Genomic DNA, 23317 nt, shown 5'->3' with positions numbered 1-23317 from the left:
TTATTTTTCCACTTTTATTACCATCCTCTTTCTCTCTCTCTCAGTGTCTCCCTCTCTCTCCAGATTGAAATCAGCCAGTTCTTAAGTCAAACCAAAATTGTGCAAAGAATACAAAATGCTTTATTATCATAAGATTGCAACTATAAACAAAAATATGTGTGGGCAGAGACTGGAAAAGTAATAAAAAATGCAGCTCACTGACATTTACTGAACACATACTCTGACCCACACATTGTTCTAGATGCGATTACAAAGAAGGAACAGTACTTCTGGAGCAGATCTCACAGCATTTACGCAAATCACTATAATCTCTTTGATAAGTAACATTGGTAGCACTTGCTCTGTCCCCAGCTTGAAGGACACCATTGTGCCCCAGAGTCCCTCCACTTAGGTGTTGGTGACCCAATAGGGTTTATGGGTCTCTAGGGAATCACTGTGGAGAATGGCAACTGTATGATTAGGGAGAACTAAGGCTGTTACTGAGGTAGAGAGGAAAAAAGATTTGGTGTGTAAGAAGCAGTAGATGTCCTTCTTACATGGTTGCCACAAAAAATCAGTGTTGGTGTCTCTGAAGCACAGTAAATGCAAGATTTCTATTCAAAGAGCCCAAAGGGGGAGGGGGCACAAACTGACCATTTGGCCTAGAGCTCTGCAATGGTTCTTGGAGCATATCTCCCTCCTCCAGGCCTGCACTGATATCTGTTTACAGCCATCCTTTCCCATTACTGCCAACTCAGCACTTTCTCCCTGAACCAGTCCCAGCAAGAGCTGGTCCATCAGCTACCTCACAGGCAAGGGGATGTGAAGTTCCTAGTGGCTCTCCTAACACCTAAAACGTGAGAGGCTTTTTCTCTTCCTTTCCAAAAAGGCCAAGACCTGAGAAGCACAAAGGCCTTTTTACCCTCTTTGAAAAGAAATGACAATACCATGTCCCATGCCTTCTGGATGTGTTAGCTTCTACCAGACAAGGAGACTCTCTATTTCTAGATACAGGCTTGCAAAAGTGGTGAAGACAAAATGTGTGTTAGGTCAGAGACACTTTCTCAAAAATCTATAAAAAAGAGATTGTGTGAGCATGTGGATACACGCCTTTGAGCTTCTTGGTGGATCAAGAGGTTTAAATGATACCATCAGGCCTCTTTCTCTCTTCTCCCTGCATGTCTTGACACTGCTTTTTTTTTGGTCTCCCAGCCCATTTCATAACAGCAAACCCTCCTATTCCCCCTCCCTCATCCTGCCATAAGGAATCAGACTTATAGTGTTCTTAATACCCAAAAATTCAACAAGAGAAAGATCCTTTCTTCCCCAGTCTCTGGGAGGGTTTCCAATGGGCTCTGCTTGGTCACCTGCCTGACCCTAGACCACAACTGTGTTCAGGAAGATGAGATACTATATACACCACTTGAGTCACACACCCACCTCCGCAATGCAGAGGATGTGAGTGAAAGCTCCACCAAATAATAGAGGTAACAATTTATAAAAGGAAAAGATTTATAGCAAATAAAACAAAATAACAACCACAAAAAACAAGAACAGGTGATTACTGCACTGTAGGGGAATAGTCAAGGTTGACTTCCAAGTTTTCAATGCTAGATTTTCAGTGCTATTGATAGAAAATGCGGATGTAGGAGCATTTTGAGCCCATATAGAGAATTGGGGTTTTTTAATGTTGAATTTAAGGTGCCTGTAAGACATTTGAATGAGGTAATCTCTTGGAAATAGAATCAGGAACACAGCAGAAAAATGCACAATTATAATTTTTAAATATAAGATTGATTCGTGTTAGGGTGCATCTGAGTGTGCAGTGGGAAACCCACTATCTTTCTTAAGTGGGGAAGTTCCTTAGCAAAAAAATCTATAATGAATGCTGCCTAGTTGAGAAATCTCCGTATAGTATCCACCCCCTCCCCCCAGAAGCTGCACTTCTTTCCAGTAATCCCCGGACTCTCAGTGCCTGGCGTGGGTTTGGGGTTCCCTCTGCCCCAGTCTACTCAGCCTACGGGACCCTGGCGACACGGCCGCGGACTACAATTCCCGGCGTGCCCCGCGGAGAGGCGGGCCATGGCGGGGGCGGGGCCAGGAGCTGGAACAGCCACCCCTGCGAGTGCTCGGGCGGGGAGATCGGGCGGCGCCGAGCTGAGGTGGCGAGAGAACTCCCGGATGTGGAGAAGCTGGGGAGAAGGCGTGGGAGGAAGATGGACTCGGTGGAGAAGGGGGCCGCCACCTCCGTGTCCAACCCGCGGGGGCGGCCCTCCCGGGGCCGGCCGCCGAAGCTGCAGCGCAACTCCCGCGGAGGCCAGGGCCGAGGCGTGGAGAAGCCCCCGCACCTGGCGGCCCTAATTCTGGCCCGGGGCGGCAGCAAGGGCATCCCCCTGAAGAATATTAAGCACCTGGCGGGGGTCCCGCTTATTGGCTGGGTCCTGCGTGCGGCCCTGGACTCGGGGGTCTTCCAGAGGTGCGCATGTGCGAGAGTGGGCGGTGCGGTCTGGGCGGGGGTCCGGCGAGGGAGCCGGGCCGCTGGAAGGGCTGGGGCTCCCGGGGCAATTGCTCTTAGAAGGGGTGTGCAAGATCCGGGGTGTGGGGACCCCGCGTGAGAGCGCAGGGAGGAAGTGCTCCAGCTTCTTCCTTGTTCCGTCGCTGCTGGTAGTCTTGACCTGGGACAGTGCCTGTGCCTGCCCTTGAGCATGCCGTCCGTCAGAGGGGAGATTGCCCCTTTTTCAGCCGTCTCCGCCGCCCTGGTTGACCTCACCGGTAAAGGAAAGGAGGCCACCCTTATGAAAGGTCTGTGGCGACATGTGAACTCCAGCAGGCAGAGGCCGTTGGGGTTCCCCTGTTGCTCAGCCTGTGATAACCACTTGGTGCCGATCGATTAGGGAGGCATCAGGTTCCTGAATGGAGTGAGGTCTCAAGGCTTTCTAGTTTCAAGCTCAGCTTGGAGATCCCTTTCTGACCTTTGCAAAATACTCCAAGCTATCTGCCTGTGAGTCAGCACAATCTAGAAAACCCCTTGCATTTGTCCATAGGTAAGAGATAGTGAGGAAACGTACAGCAGGCTGTTTTCTGATATGCTTATAAATGCTTTCATTGTGTCTTTGGAACTTCGTCCGCCCTGAGACTGTTTTAATTGTGCATCATTCAGAGACATTGCCCATATGCCATTTTGGTCAGGAGGGACAAGCTGATATCATTCATAAAAGAACAGAGATAGAATATTGTGCCAGGAATGAGTTTACACATAGTAACTTCACCCTAATTATATTTGAATTTGTTACTGTGGGAAGTAAATTATTTTAACTTTTTGATTGGGCTTTGGTTCTTGAAGAGATGATTGTTTTTGGAGCATCTTAATTGCCCACATTAATATATGGGCATATGATTTTCATTTAACTAGTCTTGTTTAAAGAAAGATACTCCAAAAGTATGAATTTACTAATCTTCTTAATGTTTTAATCCAAGGGAAGCCCTGGGTGGAACGAGGTAAATAGGGTAGGCACCCAGAAGATAACACTGATGTAGCAATGTTATAGGAAGTGTGCAAAGGAGAGATAGGGAAAGCCTTGAGAATTTGGTTCAATTCAGTTAACATTTACTGAGCCCTAATTTCTGCCATGCACATCCAAGGAAATACCAAGATGAAATGACATGGTTCTTGTCCCTGGGGCTGACTGCCTTTTGGAAATTTTTTCACCTTTATAAAGAGTGCACACTGGGGGAAAAAAAAAAGACTGAGAGAAGTGCATCCAGGCCACAGGGATATGCCATTTTTGTGAAATGAAGTAGAGATCAAAAATCACTTTCACAGTAAATTAAGAACAGAACTCACTTACAACTCTGATTACGTGTCAGGAACCCCCTTTCAGCCTGGCTTAACAAAAAAGGGTAAGGCTTGTTTCAGGTACAGTGAGATTCAAAGGCTGAAATGATTGATTCATTCAGCAAATATTTGTTGACCATCTATTGTGTGACTGGCACTGTACCGTGTCCTTAACCAGAGGTGATAGCAGTAGCAAGAGTCAGTCCTTAGTCTCATGGAGCTTGCATTTTGAGAGACAAGCAATAAACAAACCGTGTATACTATATTTGGTGGTGACAGTATTTTTGAGAAAAATAAAGCAGGGTAAGGGAATGATGCACTCTGTCACCAGAATCCTCCATTTCTTAGTTCTTCTAGATAGGCTCTCCCTTTATGGTGTCAGGTGATTGTGCTGAGAACTGCAAAACTCTCAGTACGTAACAACTTGTCCAAACTCTAGTATGGTTTCCAGGAGCGTCACGCCATGCTTCTAGGATGATCCTAGCCCCCCTTAAAATGGCTGAGAAAGGTCAGTGCTGCCAGGGTAATTTACTGTTTGTTTCAGGTACAACCTGGTGACTGGCAGGTAGCCTCTGAACCCTATCTCAGAACAACTACTTTTGAAAGCTTATAATTATAAACCCCTTTTCCAGCCTTTGGAATGTAAATCTACCACCCAAAACTGTCTCTTTGAAATGGAAACATCCTAGTAGATAATCCTCATTCATTCTTAGTCCCTGTGGGAGAATTAAGGGCCTAAATTCCATGGGCACCTTGCTTCAACTTGCACCTTGCCACCATCATAAAGTTAAGTGTGTTTCTCCTCTGGATAAGCACCAGTTAACAAACCCAGATGGCCTACTCACAGGGCCTAACCCCCTCTATCACCCTTGCAATACATTTTCCTTAACACACTCCAGCCTTTAAGAAGTCTCCAGCCTTTGTTTTGGGGGATTTGAGTTCAGTTTCTGCTAGAGTCTTTTCCCTACTGCCATAGTTAACAAATCAAAGCTGTCCTTTCTGCTTTGCTCTCCAGCTTTGTTTACCCCCTTATTTTATTCCTTACAGGCTTAAGTCTAACCAAAGAGTTTCTTTGGGTCCCCAGTGCTTAATGTTGGTACAGTTTAGCAGCCTCTTCCGGTGTTGGAGCCAGTGATGGAGCGTCCCCTGAGGCACAATGTGACAGTTGCATCAAGAGAAAAATTGGAATACAATTACCAAAGGGGAGTAAATGCTAGGAGTCAAAACCCAACAAATACCCTTATAGCAGACATAGGAGATTTTGCTACAAAATGATTGGAAAATATATGTTATATATCAAGCAGTAATTTTCCTGTTTCCATTTATTAAAATGCATTTATACAAAACTCCACGAAAGAATGAATGATTCCTAAGAACCTTTTCTGTGCCAATTTATTTAGTACATCTAGATGAGAGGAAGCATCTTGACAATTGGAAGGATATTTTATACTTCTGGTATCTGTTACTATACTAATAATAGTAATTAGAAGAAATAAAATATTTTCCTTAACCAGAAAAATGAGCATAATCGGTCTGACTCTGCCTTCTCAAACTTAGAACACTGTGTAACAAAGTGATTTTCCTCTGTTTAGGTTGCATAGCTGTTTGCTATGTTGCATCCTTTCTAGGGATCTGGAAAGTTCAACTAAAAAGGTAAAAAAGGGGACTAGCACTACTTCCTCAGTGAAGTTTTTGCTGATCTCCTCAATGGAAAGTAACTGTGTCTTTGTTTTCCACACAGAGCAGCAGTGTTGAGACCTTCTTTTAGTGCACGCACTATGCAGTGAAGTAAGGTCATAGACCCTGGAGTTAAACTGTGGATTTGAGTTTCTAGCTTCAGCACATGTTAAGTGCAACTTTGGGTAAATCACTTAACGTCTGTGCCTCAGTTTCCTTGTCTGCAGAGTGGACTTAAATATTCATCTCATAGGCTTGCTGAGGGGATTAAGTGAGGTAGTATATATACAGCCCTTAGAATGTGTCTGCCATATAGCGTGTGATCTGTCCTTGACATTTTCCCGTCTTGTTGAAGGTTTTTACAATCTTCATCTCTTCCATGGGCCACAGTTTCCTTACTTGTAAAATGGGAAAGTTGTAATGATCTTCAGAATTCTTTCTAATGCTGACACACTTTGACCTTGAAGAGTTAATGGAATTGTGTCTTTACTCTCTATTTCAAGGGCCCACCAACTTTTCTATAAAGGGCTAAATACTAAATATTTTAGACTTTGTCTCTGTTGCTTAGCTCTGTTGTATGTTGTGAAAGTAGCCATAACAATACGTAAGTGAATGAATATAGCTGTATTCCATTGAAAGTTTATTTATGAAAACAGGCAGGCTGGGAGCCAGATTTGGCCTGGGATGACCCTTGCTCTACTGGGTTGAAGAGGTTCTTGTGAGCAGGTACTCTTACTTACCTTGGTATGCTTAATGTATTAGAACCTCAATTAAAATGTGTTGATTTGGATTTAATTGATTTATTCTGAAGCTATGGTCCAAGTTTGGAGCAACCTTGCTGTTTTCTTTCTTTGATAAATATTTACCCTAGGAAGGAATTGAAGAAAATTGCTGCTGCCCAGTTGTGTTTTTCAGGGCTAGAAGATGCTTAGGAGATTATTTTGTTCAAAACCATGATTTGTTCATTGAGGCAGATTTTTCTGGCCTGCTCAGAGTCAAAGCTAACAATACTTCCAGGGTTGCTAACTTTGCATACTACTTTGGATAGCAGTTGAGAAAAATGCTAAGACAATTTTTTTCATTTAGTAAAAAGTTATTGTTAGAGGTTAGTTTGGAAGAGCTTGATTTCAGCAGTGGTTCAGTGCTATGTTAGTAAGCCTCAGAACAAATTTATTTTGTGAATGTTACCTAACATACTGTGGGGGAAAAAAATGAACTTTAGTTTCATTTGTAGGGTGTGGATTTATGATTAATAATAAGCCTGGAACTTTAGTTTCATTTGTAGGGTGTGGATTTGTGATTAATAATAAGCATATGCTGTGTTATCCCTAGAATGGCATTTTGTGATTTGAAATAATATTCACAGGCATCAGGGTTGATATTCCTGTTCATCCTGTTAGATGGAATATGACTTCATTTGAGGCTAAAGTCATTAGCATTAGGCTGTGACATTTACTCTGTACTTGATTTTACATTTTATTGACCTGTTTATTCACTTGCTGACTCTTTCTTTTTGCCCTCTGTCTTCTGATTCCCCTAAACCAAAGGAAAATGATCTACTTACATAACCCCTTTAATAAATGATGTTCACTGTATTTTAAGTCTACATATGGGATGCTATTTTCATACATATAAATTAGGCATTTGGACTTTCAGAACTTCAGTTTTCCTTCCAACAGAATCAGTGTGAGGATTAAATAAGACCATGTATGTATGCCTTTATTACCATTCCTATTTTACTATTTTGAATAGCTTGTGGTTTGTAGTAAATCCTTCTAACAATGGAATGAGGTACTGTTACTATCACTGGTATTTTTTTTTTTTTAAATCACCTGCACTTTACTAAAAATCAAGGCCTAGGGAGATGATGGATTTTGCCTAAGGTCATATAGCTAACATGTGGTAGAGCTAGGATTTGGACTCATTCCTTCAGATCCCATGCTGTTAACCATTTAATGTTTCATTTATTAACACATATAGATTGAGCATGTTATGGAGCAGGCACTATAAAAATACTTTGTAAAAATAAAGCATTGTAGAGAGGTTAATCATTGCTTCCTTACCTCTCTTCCCTTGTGGGTTTAAGGAATATTTCAGTACTGTGTTGGCCTCTGTCTCTACCAATGGGCTAAGAACTGAAAGTTTCTCAAGAAAATAGACTACATGTCCACAGTAGGACCTGAAACATAATAGGCACTCAGTAAACGTTTCATGAATGAAAAAATGAATGAATGATAAAAGGGAGGAAGGAAAAACAAATCTCTTCCAAAACCTCTGTTATTTTTTATTTGCCTTTTAAGCATTTCAAAAATGTCACCGAATCCTGTGGTGTTAGGTTTTCATTATAGAAAATCAGGATAATAAGTGACACCAGTAATTTCAATTAGTGACATAAATTAGATGTCAAAAGACCATTTCTTTTGCTTTTCCTGTTCACTCCTTACTGTATTTACCATTTAACCATCCTCCCTTCACCTTCTCTATTTTAAAACTAGGTTTTCATTGGTACTTCCCTTTGTTGTGCACCTTTGACTATGACATTTCTACAGTAGAATATCTGCCCCCAAATATTTCTGGGGACTTCTGTGTTCTGCCTCATACAGACTGACAGTAAAAATGAGATATCTGATCCCTAGCCAATGGCTCATCGTGTTTACTAGGCTTAAAAAAAAAAAAATTAGGGAGGTTATCGACTTTATCTTTAGATTTAAGTCTTCCTTCTGCAAATATTAAAGGGAAGAATGGAAATCAATAAGTAAAATCTGGAGATGTTAATTTTTTTTTTTTTTTTTGGTGTTCAGTAAACTTCTATCTCTTAAAAAAAAATTCCTATAGTTTCTCACTTTCTTTTCATTCTTGACAATTGAGCATAGACATCTGAAACATGCAGTTCCTCTTACCCCCAGTAGATGTTGAATAAAGGTGCTAAAAGAAAAATGCATATGCCAAAGACTACAAGTCATTAAACTGTCTTTGTGTAATATCACTAATAAAACAATGTGGCTAGAATATTCACATCTTTTTTTTCTAGCAAAGGAAATTTGTGAAGGTCCAGGAAACTTAACTTCAGTAGAGACTGGCACACTTCCCCGAAGTAGCATTCTACTCATAGTCGTCATCTTAGAAAGTCTAAACGATGAACCACAAAAGATGTGGTGAAATGTGCAGTTAAGTTAAATGTCCCAGAGCCAATCAACTCACATTCTCCATGTCTGTAATTATCAATGGCTAAAACTCCGTCAGTTCTGTGTCATATATTTATAGTATACCCATTATTGGCAAAACAGGAGAGTTGGATTAGCTGATTATTTTGAGCCCAATCTAGGCATTACGTTGCTTTTAAGCTTGAAATTCTTTCAGCTTCATGGTTTGACTAATACAAATCCGTTTTCTTTCTTAGCAAGTATATTAAAATTCTTCACACACTAATTTGGATTGAATAAGGAATAAGAAGCAAGATCTTCTTTATTGCCTTTAGATTTGAACTTCTATTTTATTTAATATACCAGTAGCCTTAAATATACCAAGTGTCGTTTTTTTCTATTTTTATAAAACTGTATCTAGGGCTACAGAAATAATACTTATATAAATAATATAAGACATAAGACAATATAAATACAAATATTTTTGTATGTAAACAAAAAGTATATTTGGTACTATATTTTTATTCAGACAGGTAATAAAGTGTTATATATATTATTATATATTATACAAAATATAATTCTTTAAATTTTATATTATGTTAGATCTATAATTTTTTTGATGGTATAAAAACTATTCTCACATCATGTAAGCTGTATTTTGGTGTTTTATCTTTAATGGTTTCTTTTAATGATTTGACTTGTTATATTTATTTCTTTACTATCTATCCAGTGTGTGGGTTTCAACAGACCATGATGAAATTGAGAATGTGGCCAAACAATTTGGTGCCCAAGTTCATCGAAGAAGTTCTGAAGTTTCAAAAGACAGTTCTACCTCACTAGATGCCATCATAGAATTTCTTAATTATCACAATGGTATGAATTTGATAGTTTATTCAAAATTTTATGTGATTTCCTATTTGTTATTTCATAAGACTTGTTTTCACATTTGAATTTAAGATCTTTGTATTCCTTGCAAAGAACTTTGATGTCCTCTTCATTTGTTTTCTCTTTTTAAGAGGTTGACATTGTAGGAAATATTCAAGCAACTTCTCCATGTTTACATCCTACTGACCTTCAAAAAGTTGCAGAAATGATTCGAGAAGAAGGATATGATTCCGTTTTCTCTGTTGTGAGACGCCATCAGTTTCGATGGAGTGAAATTCAGAAAGGAGGTAATCTGTTATATTGGTATTGATTTTAACTTTTATGGAGAATCTGCTTTTTCATATGTAAATATTCTTTAGGAGTGAAGGGAGCAACACGTTATTATTAACTGTGGTAGGTAATGACATTCATAATCAGTTCTAAGTCTTGTGATTATTGAGACAAGACAGACCAAATTCCCTGCTTTACTTTTTACAAATGGACATTGTAACACTCTATTTGCCTTTTGAGGCAGGCGTGTCCTTTTTCTAGATGTGAAACTTCTGTGTTGGTTCTAGACTTGCTTGGTAAACTCCATATAAATCATAATAGGATTGTGGGAATAGAAGTCTATCAAAAAGTTCTGGAGGACCTCAAGAATGAATTCTGGAATTGCTTCCCAAAATTTCTTAGATTGTCCAATGTAAGAAGACGCAGGAGTCTGATTTCTAGCTAGGTAAGCTAGTAAAATATGGAATAAAGAATAGGATGACCAACAAGTAGGTAAATGTAACATATGTAAGGAAAGGCAGTTTGATTTCTGTTAGGTGCCCTGGCATTTGTTGAATATAGTAGAGCTGCCTTATTGTGACTTCAAGAAGACAGTGAAATGCATATGAGTGGAACTGGAGCAATGAAACTGGAGACAGTGCAAAAAAAGAGAGCAAGTAAGGGATAGAAGGGCTGAGAATAAGATTCTCCAGTCTCAAAATCTGAACGTTACCCAAACCAATGAAATACATCAGTAAATACATTTACAGCTTCATTACATTCAGTAAATATTTATTGTCTTCTCTGTGCCATGTTCTGTGTTAAGCTGTACATTTTAACTTCGAACTTACCAGTTCTCAGAAATTTTTATTTCTGAGGAAATAATTTCTAGGAAGGTTCTTATTAAAGCTTAAGAAACAAATTTTTGAAGCAAATCAAGGAAGCCCAGTGTTAAACTGAATATTGAGCTTTATATGGTATATGATTGAAGTTCAAGAAGTCCAAAAAATATGTATGTTAAATAGATGACAAAGCCAAAGCCATAAAAATTAGAGCTATAAGTATTTTTAAGAAAATTAGATATGTTCGAATAAATGTCTTTTAACATCAAGAAGTGAATATTAGGGACAAGACCTTTGTCTTGTCGTAAATTTTCTTAGAAGCACTATGAAATAGAATGCTATTGATGAACAGTGGTTCTACCCAGAATGGTATTTCTTGTGAGTCTATTCTTATGTTCCTTATTTATAAAATCACTAAAAGTGCTACTGGATTAATCAATACTTGGAAAATTGTTCCATTTTATACTGTATAACTTTTTGTATTTTTTTTTGTCATCACGCTAGAACCTTATCATCTAATATAGTAGCCTCTAGCACTGTTAGCCCTCGAAATGTAGTTAATCCAAATTGAGATATGCATTAAGCATAAAATATACATTGGATTTCCAAGGTTAGTATGAAAGAAGTATATGCAATATCTCATTAATAATTCTTATATTTATTACATGTTAAAAACATTTTAGATACTTGGGCTAAATAAAATCTATTATTACAACTAACTTCACTTCTTTTTACTTTTTTAAAATTGTAGCCATTAGAAAACTTAAAATTATATATGCGGCTCACATTATATTTATTGGATAGCACTGCTCAAGAGATTACACTCTGCACCCTTGGTTTGTTATTGTCTACAAATAACTAATTTGTAGTTACAAATAACTACAGATAACTGTATTCACAAATAACTAAGAACCTTACAATAGTAAATTTCTATTTAGCCCCTGCCTTTTGTTCTATTGTCACATAATCTATTTCTATATATATTATGAGCCATGATACATTGTTCTATTTATTTTAAATAGTTAATGGTACTTTAAGTTACTTTAAAATAGTCATTTATCTTCACCTACATATTTATCTTTTTTTGTTATTCTTCATTTCTTACCACTTACATGTGCTTCTGTCTTACAGTGTACAATCTGTTAGTAACAGCTCCTCTCAGCTTTTGTCTGTCTAAAAATGTCTATAATTCGCCCTTATTTGTAAAGGGCATTTTCATTGAATATAAAATTTTGGTTTGCCTTTTCTTTCTTTCAGCATTTTCAGATCCCATCTTTAAGATGTTACTCTTTTGAAGATGCATCATTAACACATCATTTCATTATTTTCTGCCATCCATTGTTTCTTAAAAGAAATCAGCTATTATTCTGATCATTGTTTCTCTAAATATGATGTCTTTTTTCCCTCAGGCTGCTTTTAAGATTTTTCCGTTTATTTTAATTTTTCATAGTTGACTCTAATTTGTATTGCTGTCATTTTGTTGTATTTATCCTATTTAGAATTCTCTGAACTTCTCATATCTGTAGGTTGATATCTGTCATTAGTTTCCAAAAATTTTGTGCCATTATCTCCAAATATTTCTTTCACCACATTTTCTCTCTCCTCTCTTCTTGGGACTCAGATTTAAGTATGTCTTAAACAGTTTTATGGGGTCCACATGTCTTTCACAGTCCGTTCTGTATTGTTTGTTGATTTTTCTCTCTGTCCTTCATGTTGAGTAATTTCAGTTGACATATTTAAAGAGTTCACTGATCATTTCCTCTGACTTGTCCAGAGCACTATAAATCCTGTCCAGTGAATTATTTCAGATACGTGTGTTTTCCATTGTGGAATGTACATTGGAGTAATTTTTAGACATTCTGTTCTCTGTTGAAATTCTCCATCTTTTTATCTTTTTAAATTCTTTTCCTCTAATATCTTTAACATATTTATGATAGTTAATTGAAAATCCTCGATTGCGGGTTCCGATATCTGGGTCATTTGTAGTTCTGTTTCGATAACTGTTTTGTTTTTCTCTAGTTATGGGTAATGTATTTCTGCTTCTTCAAAATGACTCGTATTTTGTTATTTGCCTGATATAGAGACTGGAATACAGTTGACTCTTGGACAACACGGATTTGGGCTGCACGGGTCCACTTATACACAGTGTTTTTCAATAAATACAGTACAGTACTGTAAATGTATTTTCTCTTCCTTATGATTTTCTTAGTAGCATTTTTTCTCTAGCTTATTTTATTGCAACAACACAATACATAAAATACACAAAATATGTGTTAATTGACTATGTTATTGGTAAGGCTTCTGGTCAACAATAAGCTCTTAGTAGTTAAGGTTAGGGGGAATCAAAAGTTACATGTGGCTTTGTGACCATGTCAGTGATTGGCACCCCAACCCCAGCATTGTTCAAGGGTCTGTATATATTATTTTCCTCTAGGGAGGGCACACCCTTTCTTCTATCAGGCAGCTAGGATATGGAGCAACTCACTTTGATCCAATTAGGAGTTGTGCTGGTGGGTTTGAGCTTTAGTTTCACTTTACCTCTTAGTGCAGATGTCTTGCCAGGAGATGGATCTTGTATGTATTCCTGATAACCCCAAGCCAACAGGACTTTGGGATCTAAGCCCCACAAAACTCTAATGATCTCTCCTGCCTTTCCAGCCCATCCCTAGCTTCTTGTGCCTCAGCTCACTCAGGAAACATCCTGCAGAGGAAAAAGTGGGTGGGCTCTTATAGAAGCCAATCTCTGATTCTGGTCTACAGGGCCCATTAAAAAGTCTTCTGGTTTCTCTTTACCCCAGCAGAGTCCTTCTGCTTATGCCAAGTTTGATCTTTCTTTCACTTCTTCCTCAGATGCAGCAAATATCCCCAGAGAGAAAGCAGCCACTGATCCTTGTTCACTTAGGAAAGACTTGCCCCTCTCATTCCTTTCCTTCAAAGCACCACTTGAATTAGTTTGTTTATTGCCTATCTCCACCACTAGACTGCACATTCCGTTAAAGTGGAAAGAGTTGTATTCACTGCTGTGTATCCAGTGCCTGTAAAACTATACCCTATGTAGCTAATCAATGTATATTTGCTGAGTATTTTTCCTAGATTATATCAAGCACTGGTGGACTAGGATTGAAAAAAGGATGGTTTAGTTAGGGAAGTAAGTAAAGTTATTTCTAGAAGCCATTGCTCACACAATTGACAACCAAAATTTGAATCAAAAAGATTCTGAATAATCACTAGCTTTAAACACACATGCACACACACACACACACACACAGAATCATGTATGCATGTCAATACACATCCATAAACACAGTTTGGAAAAAATACAGTGAAAAGGCAAGAGGATCCCTATTTACCAGTACTGAGGGCTTCGTTTGTTACATCATGTTGTAATCACTAATGTTGATATCGCTGAGCCTTCATTACCATGGATAGTAATAAGTAAATATTATTTATTATTATGCTTAGTATATTTTTAAATTACTGTTAAGAATATGTAATATACAGACATTTTTATCAATATAAAAGTCTCAGTAATTTAATGAGGAAATCTTCAGTTTTCTGTAATAACTCTATGCAAGTAATTTCTCAACCACCTTGTATAAACATGTACACTGTATTTCTATAGAAGTAAATACTTAGTAATGAGAACTATATTAAAGTATTCAAATAAGGATATTGTATGACAAGTTCAGTCCTCTTTTTTCTTTTAAAGATTTTATTTATTCATTTGACAGAGATCACAAGTAGGCAGAGAGGCAGGCAGAAAGGGAGAAGCAGGCTCCCTGCCGAGCAGAGAGCCCAATGCGGGGCTCTATCCCAGGACCCTGAGATCATGACCTGAGCCGAAGGCAGAGGACCAACGCTCTGAGCCACCCAGGCGCCTACGTTCAGTCCTTTTGAAGCTGCCTTAAGGTTGCCTTGATGTCCTCCCAGAACCTTGTATTTTTAAAAAGGCCTTAAAACCTCAATTATTCAGAATTCCTCTGTAAAATACTTTATTTTTCTATGATTAGATAATAATTATTAAATAATATTACCAAAGATAAATCATCAGCGTCATTAGAGATTTTATTCCTTTAAAAATCTATTTATTCAATGAGACAGAAAAATATTTTACAGTTTCAGCTTATTTTTTAAAACTACTAAATGAATACTCAGTATTCAAAGCAACAGAGACTTACTATAGCTTTTTGCTTTTAGTTCGTGAAGTGACTGAGCCTCTGAATTTGAATCCAGCTAAACGACCTCGTCGACAAGACTGGGATGGAGAATTATATGAAAATGGCTCATTTTATTTTGCTAAAAGACATTTGATAGAGATGGGTTATTTACAGGTTTGTGCCTTCATTTTGCAAAAATCTTTTAAACCTTTTTATGTGTATAACTCAGTTCTAAGGAAGACGTATGGCACAGTTCATAAAGGAAAATATCAGTTCCTAGAGGAAAGGCAATAACTGATAAGATTTATCATCTGAGGCTTTTATCCTGTAGGCTCACAATAAACTAATCTTTGGAATCCATTCAGTGAATAAGCAAGGAATTCCGCTACAACTAAGAAATGAATCAGATACTGAATGTTGTACACATGTCCTGATTTTCATTTTATTCCATTCAAAATTCTCTTTTTAATCCATGGTTTTTTACCATCAGGTTGTGGTTGTACAGTTGAATAAAAATCTATTGCTTTTAAAAAGAGACAAAATAACATGGTAGATGTGGAAGATCACCAGCCTGGGTGTTAGGAAAGCCAGATTATAGTTCTCTACCTCTAACTATGTGGCTTTGAAAATACATTTTATCTTTTCCGAAGCTCATTGCTCTCATTTTAAAATGGGAGTGGGGGGGCTGGATATCTCTCACATCTTTAGAGCCTACATGGTTGCATCATATAGTATTTGTTCCTTTCGGTTAATAGCAGTTATTTATTCAGCCCTTACTATGTACCAAGGACTGTACAAAACACTTTACATAGGGTATCTCATGTAATTTGCATAGCAGTGGAATAAAGTAGACATTCCTGGCCCAATTTTATAGAGAAGGGAATGGCTGCTTTAAAAAAAGGAAATAATTGGCTCAGGGAATAAATAGGTAGAAGTGGTACTTTTGGGTTTTGGATTCAGGTCCTTATGTTGCTCAAAATCAGCATTTAAAAAAAAACCTCTACTTAACTATAGTAAAAATTCTAATGTGACTTACGTTCTAGGTAAGAGGTTTTTAACAATCTTCTGGCAGTATATAGGCAAACTGTAGACTGTTTAGTTAAGTTTGAGTATTCAGGAAAATTAGGTTTGACACATGTAGATAGCACTCTTTCCAAACTCTGTGCTAAGATGACTGTTATTTGACCCTTTCCTAAAGTGTGGAGAACAATGAACTATCTCATCGTAAGATTTATGAAGAGACTGACAATTCTAAAAAATGAAGTTTTCCAGTAGTTGATTTTGATATTCAGATTTTCACAGTCATAGGAAAGGCCTCCCCCTTTGCCCCCAGACCCCCAGATCAGGAAATTCTCCCTCCCTTTGCCCACATGTGATCCAGACAATTAATGTCCACTCCTACCTGTAGTTCAGGGATCTAAGACAATTCTGTACAATAGATACTACAGTTATTTTTCCTCCCCAATCTTGCCACTTAGTTGCAAATTAGAACGTAAGTTCTGAAAATCTTTATACTGCTTTGGATGGTGATGGTGACGGGAGAAACTATCAGAGGAAGGGGATGCAATTAGGCAATTTCTAGAAAATTTTTTGTCAGAATATTGGAAGATGGGTATTTTTGCTTTTTTCAGTCTTAAGATAGAAATCTACTTAAAAATGGGAACCTTGCACTGTGTAGACAGAATTTGAAGAATATTATGGCCTATGGTTTGAATATATAGGAAACAAAAAGGTTTTCCCTCAAAAAATTATTTGTTGAATGTCATTTTACTGGGTTATTTATTTTTCTCAGTATTGTAGAAATGAAATGAATTCATTGTTCTGTATTATAATAAACTTTTTGGAATTGTGAATAAATGTTAAAAACAGTACTCATGGCATTTATACCATCTTTAGGGTGGAAAAATGGCATACTACGAAATGCGAGCTGAGCACAGTGTGGATATAGATGTGGATATTGATTGGCCTATTGCAGAACAAAGAGTATTAAGGTAAAAACAAGACTTGCACAGTCTTTGCACTGGACCCTGACATACTTTTAGTAGATATGTACAGTTTTCTAGACACTAATTTTTGATATTCCAGACATTTTAGGATCTTTGTGATTAGTCTGTTCACGTGAGGAAGACAGACACATAAAACATGCCTATAGATGGCTTATTCAGTAACTTAAGAAACACATAGTCTGGTTAGACCACTCTACTCAAGGTCTTGCACTGGAAGTTGAAGTGTACATGTGACGTAAATGTGAAGGGTAATGTTTGAGTAACTGAGTGGGAATGGTTATTAAGTTTACTGGTGTTAGCCAGTTGAGAGGGAGTGATTAGTATTGCATTTGTACTCAGAGGTCTATTTTGGTTTCTTTTAGATATGGCTATTTTGGCAAAGAGAAGCTTAAGGAAATAAAACTTTTGGTTTGCAATATTGATGGATGTCTCACCAATGGCCACATTTATGTATCAGGAGACCAAAAAGAAATAATATCTTATGATGTAAAAGATGCTATTGGGATAAGTTTATTAAAGAAAAGTGGTATTGAGGTATGTGCCCCCTGAATATAGTGATGTTTTTCAAGGTGATGATTCAGGGTCAAAGAACATGTGAGGGAAATAGATTTAAATTTTTAGTATTCTCTATTAAAATATCTGAAATTTAGCCTTCACATGGCTAGAAAACTGTCATACCTTTACTCTTAGATGAATAAAATTAGGGATTTGTCAATCAGCAAACATTTCTTGTTTATTCAGTAAACATATTATTTTTAAATGGTAACCGTCTGGTAATTCCTATAGGATCTTTCAATAAGAAAAATTTCATTAAAAATAGGTATCAGGATTTAGGGAAAAAAGCAAATATCTTGTGGATTTTTTAAGATTAGCTTATTCTTATGATTGAAAATTTTAACTCAAAATAACTTAATATATTTTTAAAAATGAAAGCTAAGATAATTTCTTATAATTCCCTAGAAATCTTAAGTATGTGTATGTACCTAAGCAGCACAAGAGACAAGTTGTAGACTTCCTCTGGATAAATCGAATTATAGGAGAATTTTAGGTTAGTATCAGACAATGTATATTTTTTAAACTGCAGATAGGTTCCTTCCCACTGTAGAAAACAGTGTCTTTTACCTTTATTGGACTATTAGAAAATGTTGTAAAAATTCATCATTTTAAAATAGCAGTTGATTTTACTTAATTGGTCCTTTACTCATTTGTGACTCATATTATTTACCAGGTGTTATTTTATTAGGAAATACTTATTTACTCATTTTGCCCTTCTTTCTTTTCTTTTCTTTTTTTATTTTTTAAGGTGAGGTTAATCTCAGAAAGGGCATGTTCAAAGCAGACACTCTCTTCCTTAAAACTGGATTGCAAAATGGAAGTCAATGTACCAGACAAGCTGGCAGTTCTGGACGAGTGGAGAAAAGAAATGGGCCTGTGTTGGAAAGAAGTGGCATATCTTGGTTGGTATCTTATTATTCAGCCATCATAAAGTGAGCCAGGATTTTTCTTTTTTCTTTTTTTTTTTAAAGAAATAGAGAAATAAAGAAAATTCCCACGATCGGCATCATTGTAGAGAAATAGGAACTCTCTGCACTACTGAGGAAAATGCTAAATTGGGATGGGCTTTCTAGGGGTTAGTTTGGTAGTACATATCAGTTGTATCCTAATAGAATGATTACTGACACATGGCTTTGGAGTCAGACCACACCTGACTGGTCAGCTTTGGTAAGGTGAGCCTTCATTTCCTCCCCTGTAAACTGGAAATGTCAATAGTACCTGTGTCATAGGACTGTCATAGGAAGCAATGAGGTAATCTGGGTAAAGCACTTAGCAGATCCCTAACATACAGGAAGTACACTCTGGATGGTGTTTGCTTTATTAAATGCTCCAAGTTTTAACTCTTCAGTTCCAATTCCAGGAAGGAAATTGGACAAATAAGTGAATAATGGAGAAAAAAAAAAGAGCCCACTTAAATATCCTGCAAGCATAAAACATCCACAAAATGGAACGCTCTGCAACCATGTAATCTGTACTAAGAGGATCAGGTGTCAAGGTTTTCACGGTGGCATTTAGCAGATACGCTGTGTTCAGGCTTGGGGGCGGTAGCTGAGACTTACTGCCTCCCGAACTTGCAGTCTCATGTCTACATTTTAGATATTAAAGATGACAAGTTATTGAAATACATATGACATAAGCCATGTGTAAGATAGCTAGTTACAAGGGTAACATGGGCCTCAAAAGAAGCAGCACAGGAATGCTTTGGGAGCAGGTCATCTAAGGACTTCAGGAATAGCCTTTGAACCGCATGTGCAGATTCAGTGGAGAAGATGACAGAGCCCTTGATAGGAAATGATCTAGTTTTTGTAAGGAGAAAACAATTTTAGTGGCACATACAACAAATTCCAGGTGTACTAAGTATCATGCGACTCTCAGCGAGCTTCTCCAAACCTTGGTTTTCCTATTTATAGTATAAATGCAAAGCAAACTTTATAAAGCTATTGGAAAGAAAATTGAAAATAATATAGGATGCCGAATATAGTGCCTGCAGGTAGTAATAATAGTGTGTATCACCTATGTTGGTAAAATCATGCAATTGCATATGCCAAAATACAGTGATTATCCAGAAATAGTGGTAATTAGGATGATACTGATTTTGGTTTTGCCTTGATTTAAAAAAATATTTCTACCAAAAATATGCATTACTTATATAAAAAATTTTTTTAAAAAACTATAAAAAGCAGAGGCTAGAAAACAAGAAAATAGGAAAAGACTCCAAATTTTAATTTAAAATCAGAGCACTACTTTGCATGGGTCACACAAATGTATGAAAATTTGTTCCTTAAAAATATCAACACTTATATAGGTAAATTTTACAAAACATACCTTAGTTTCAGGTGTAGATAATGCAAATCAAATACTTGAATTTTCATCATCTTTCAGTGAAAAAATTCAGATTTCAATACATTTAATCATTTAGAAATTTTCACTAGATTAATGTGGAACAGATTTAAAACTTTTTTTTAACAAGCATTTTATTAGTAGTAGTTGGTCTGTGGTATACTAATGATTCTACTCAGAATGGAGAATCTAAGGTACTGGGTGCTTCTGAAATTCATCCTATCAACACAAAACAGAAAGGGGGAGAGCATAGCAGAGCAGGTGGAGAAAGGGTATAGTTTTGTCAGTCTGATGGTAATTCTTCAATGAATAATCAAAGAGAACTGTTACACATTAAAAGTACTTAAGATATGGAACAACAGAATCCAGTTGTGTACTTTGGCTTCTGACGCAAACAGATCAACTATAAAAAAGAAAATTTGAGACAATGGGCTATTTGAGCACACACTAAGTTACTAGATGATATTTTTTTAAGATTTATTTATTTATTTATTTGAGAGGGCGGGGAGAGAGCACAAGGAGGAGAAGCAGACTCCCAACTGAGTAGGGAGCCCAGCATGGGGCTCGGTCCCAGGACCCCAGGATCATGACCTGAGCCAAAGGCAGATGCTTAACCAACTGAGCCACCCAGGTGCCCCTAGATGATATTAAGGAATTGTAGATATTGTTACTTTGATGATATTGTCTCACTTAAAAAAAAAAATAGACATACCTATTAGAGATAGATATGTTAGAGGTAGATGCTGAAGAGCTTTGGGGTAAAAACATGATGTCTAAGAATTCCTTCCTAGCCCTCCCTCTAAAAAACTAAGGGGTGGAGCAAAGAGAAAAACATTGATAAATGATCCAAAACATTGATAATCATTCCACATAAACTTAGGGTTCTTGCATGTGTTTAGGATTTTTTTAATGAAAAGTTTAGATAATTCATAATTTACTTACAGAATTTCTCATAATTCTAATACGCATGACAATCAGAAATTATAATCCATTCTCCTTCTTTAACTGATGAGTTGATTTTGAATTGCTTACAGAGAATCCTAGACCTCAATTACACTTGTAAATGCTTCTTTTTTTTTTAAATAATCTTTTTTTTAAATTAACATATAATGTATTATTAGCCCTAGGGGTACAGGTCTGTGAATTGCCAGGTTTATACACTTCACAGCACTCACCATAGCACACACCCTCTCCAATGTCCATAACCCAATAATCTGTGGTATTCTTATATGCAGTGCTTGAGGTCTTACTGAAGCCACCAGAATTACTTACTGGTTGCTGTTTGCATTATTAGAACTGAGTATTCTTTGTCTCCTTAAATTCTCACCCAGTGTTTCTTTCACTTGGTAGGAAATGAAGTGTCTGACGAGGAGTGCTTGAAGAAAGTGGGCCTAAGTGGCGTGCCTGCTGATGCCTGCTCTACTGCCCAGAAAGCTGTTGGATATATTTGCAAATGCAATGGTGGCCGTGGTGCCCTCCGAGAGTTTGCAGAGCACATTTTCCTACTAATGGAAAAGGTTATTAACTCATGCCAAAAATAGAAATTAGCATAATGTTAGAAAAAGAAAGTATACAGCCTTCTTCAGCCACTTTTATTTTTGATTAAGTACAATTCCATGTTGTAATGTTAACAGAGTGTGATTTGACCTGTGATGTACCTTAATATATTTTAAAGCAAAGTCTTCTCAAATTGTCACTCCCAAAACCTTCTACAAAATAATTGTGCTCTACTTTTCTCTTTATGCAAGATAATTATTTAGAGATTAATACAGTCTTTCTCAGATTTTTAGTAAATGCAAGTAAGAACATCATCTCAATTGACTTTGTATTGTACCCTGTTAAACTGTGTGTTTGTGTGCTTTTAATGATGCTGAGATTTTATTTATTTGGGAACAGTGTGTCTGGTCAGACATGCCCTTCTATTAATTAATAAAATTACATTTCACAAACTTGATGAAAACTGTCTTGTTGCTATAGCAGGGATTTACCAAAGATTCCTGTTGTCCTTTAAACACTGACCACATGGTCAGCATGAGAAACAAGCCAGTCAGGACCTGGCGTAGAGCATCTGCTTGTGTTTTAGGTATGTATACATATAGCGGCCACTCCATACAAATAGCTGCAAAGAAATTCATATACTGTGAAGACTGTACATTGGAGTAAATCCTTTGCAGTTACCTCTGAGGGCATGGTAATTTTATATACAAAATTTGACTACCACCACAATTTCATATCCACCATAAAGCACTCTCCTATATCGGTGAATTCCAAGAACGGAGCTTTAACTCATAAATGTGGACTTTAACCTAATAAACACTAACCACTTCTTATAAAACATTTACATCTATTTCTACTGTAAAAAGAATTCAGTTCTGGTGAGAAGCAAGTCATTCAAGCCAAGTCATACAGGAAGCTCTTTTCCTCTGTCAGGATTGGGTGTGTCTGTCTAGTTCAGCATCTGACCGTATAGGCCAGACATTGCTAGAAGAAAAAAGGAACTTCTTCAGGGCACCTGGGTGGCTCAGTCACTTAAGTGTCTGCCTTCGGCTTAGGTCAGGATCTCAGGGCCCTGGGATCGAGACTGGCATCCCACTCCCTGCTCAGCAGGGAGCCTGCTTCTCCCTTTCCTCCCCACTTATCTCTCTCAAATAAATAAATAAAACCTTAAAAAAAAAAAAAAAAAATCTCCTACCTTAGTTTGCTTTGTATCTCATCCTAGTTTTTCTCCCACCTTTCTGGCTTTTCCACTGCTAACTTCATTTTCTCCTACCCCTTAATTGTACCCATTCCCAAAGGTTCTAACCCCAGTTCTTGTCCTTCCCAGAACCACATCTATATTCAAAGTTTAAGCTATAGCCTCCGTGCAGTGACTCCAGAATCTAGTCTCTGTTGTAAGCTCTGACTGCATCTCAGATTTTTCACGTCGTAAGCCAGGTTCTTGGATTTGACCTCTCAAATGTCTGATCTGACCTTTGAGATCACAGCCTTCTCAACTTTACCTTTGCATTTCTCATCCGATACCAAATGTTGAGCTTGATACTATTACCCCAGTGTCCTTTCAGCTTATCTAATACTTTTGCTAGATTAACTGTTGACATTCATTGTTACCCTTTATGAAATATTTTAGTGACTCCATGCTGACCACAGAATTTGATAAAACATTTTCTAGTCCAGATGTACTTTGGACATATCCTAATATTTCCAGCCTCAGTTCCTACTGATTCTTGTGGATCCCTCCACCCCAATCAAATTACTCTCTATAATTCTCCAGCAATGCCTCGATTAGCCTCTTCTTAAATTCTTCCTTTAATCCCCATGCTAATCATTCATTCCACAAAAAACTCCTGTCAAAATGCCTCCACCCACAGTAAATGCTACGCATGACTATTAGACCATAGTGTTTGGGTATAATACTATGATTACACTGGAATCCTTTCATTTTGTGACCAAAGCCAAGTGTAAGGACAATTCAGACCTCACTGAACTACTTCCTGTGTTCCCAAGAGTAAGGAGTCTTAGTCAAGAAAATACATGTTCAGCTCTGACATGTAAAGAACAGAAATTACCAATCCCTTCCTTAGAGAGAGAAAAATTGAAAAAATTAAAAATCAGTGACTTCTCTTGGACCTCTCAGAGAACTGGGGTCAAA

General features: G+C 37.3%; 1 protein-coding gene across 1 annotated transcript; it reads left to right on the top strand.

Moving 5' to 3' along the window:
- The first annotated feature begins 2120 nt into the window (after nt 1–2120).
- CMAS (cytidine monophosphate N-acetylneuraminic acid synthetase) lies at nt 2121–21621 on the top strand. Its single transcript, XM_080811638.1, has 8 exons — nt 2121–2455; nt 9365–9507; nt 9651–9806; nt 14808–14941; nt 16664–16758; nt 17136–17307; nt 18077–18230; nt 21019–21621. Exons 1-8 carry the CDS (start codon nt 2196–2198, stop codon nt 21207–21209), a joined length of 1305 nt encoding a protein of 434 aa, XP_080667764.1. The 5' UTR covers nt 2121–2195; the 3' UTR covers nt 21210–21621.
- The last annotated feature ends 1696 nt before the right edge of the window (nt 21622–23317 follow it).

Source organism: Martes martes (assembly GCF_963455335.1).
Source record: "Martes martes genome assembly, chromosome: 8".
Classification (NCBI taxonomy): Eukaryota; Metazoa; Chordata; class Mammalia; order Carnivora; family Mustelidae; genus Martes; species Martes martes.
This window is presented reverse-complemented; position numbering and strand designations above follow the sequence as displayed.

Excerpts from the sequence above, each read along its gene's own strand:
- CMAS (XM_080811638.1), top strand. The coding sequence starts at position 2,196 with ATGGACTCGGTGGAGAAGGGGGCCGCCACCTCCGTGTCCAACCCGCGG. Across the intron at positions 9,807-14,807 it reads GAGTGAAATTCAGAAAGGAG|TTCGTGAAGTGACTGAGCCT; the intron begins GTAATCTGTTAT and ends TTTTGCTTTTAG. Across the intron at positions 18,231-21,018 it reads GAAAGAAGTGGCATATCTTG|GAAATGAAGTGTCTGACGAG; the intron begins GTTGGTATCTTA and ends TTCACTTGGTAG.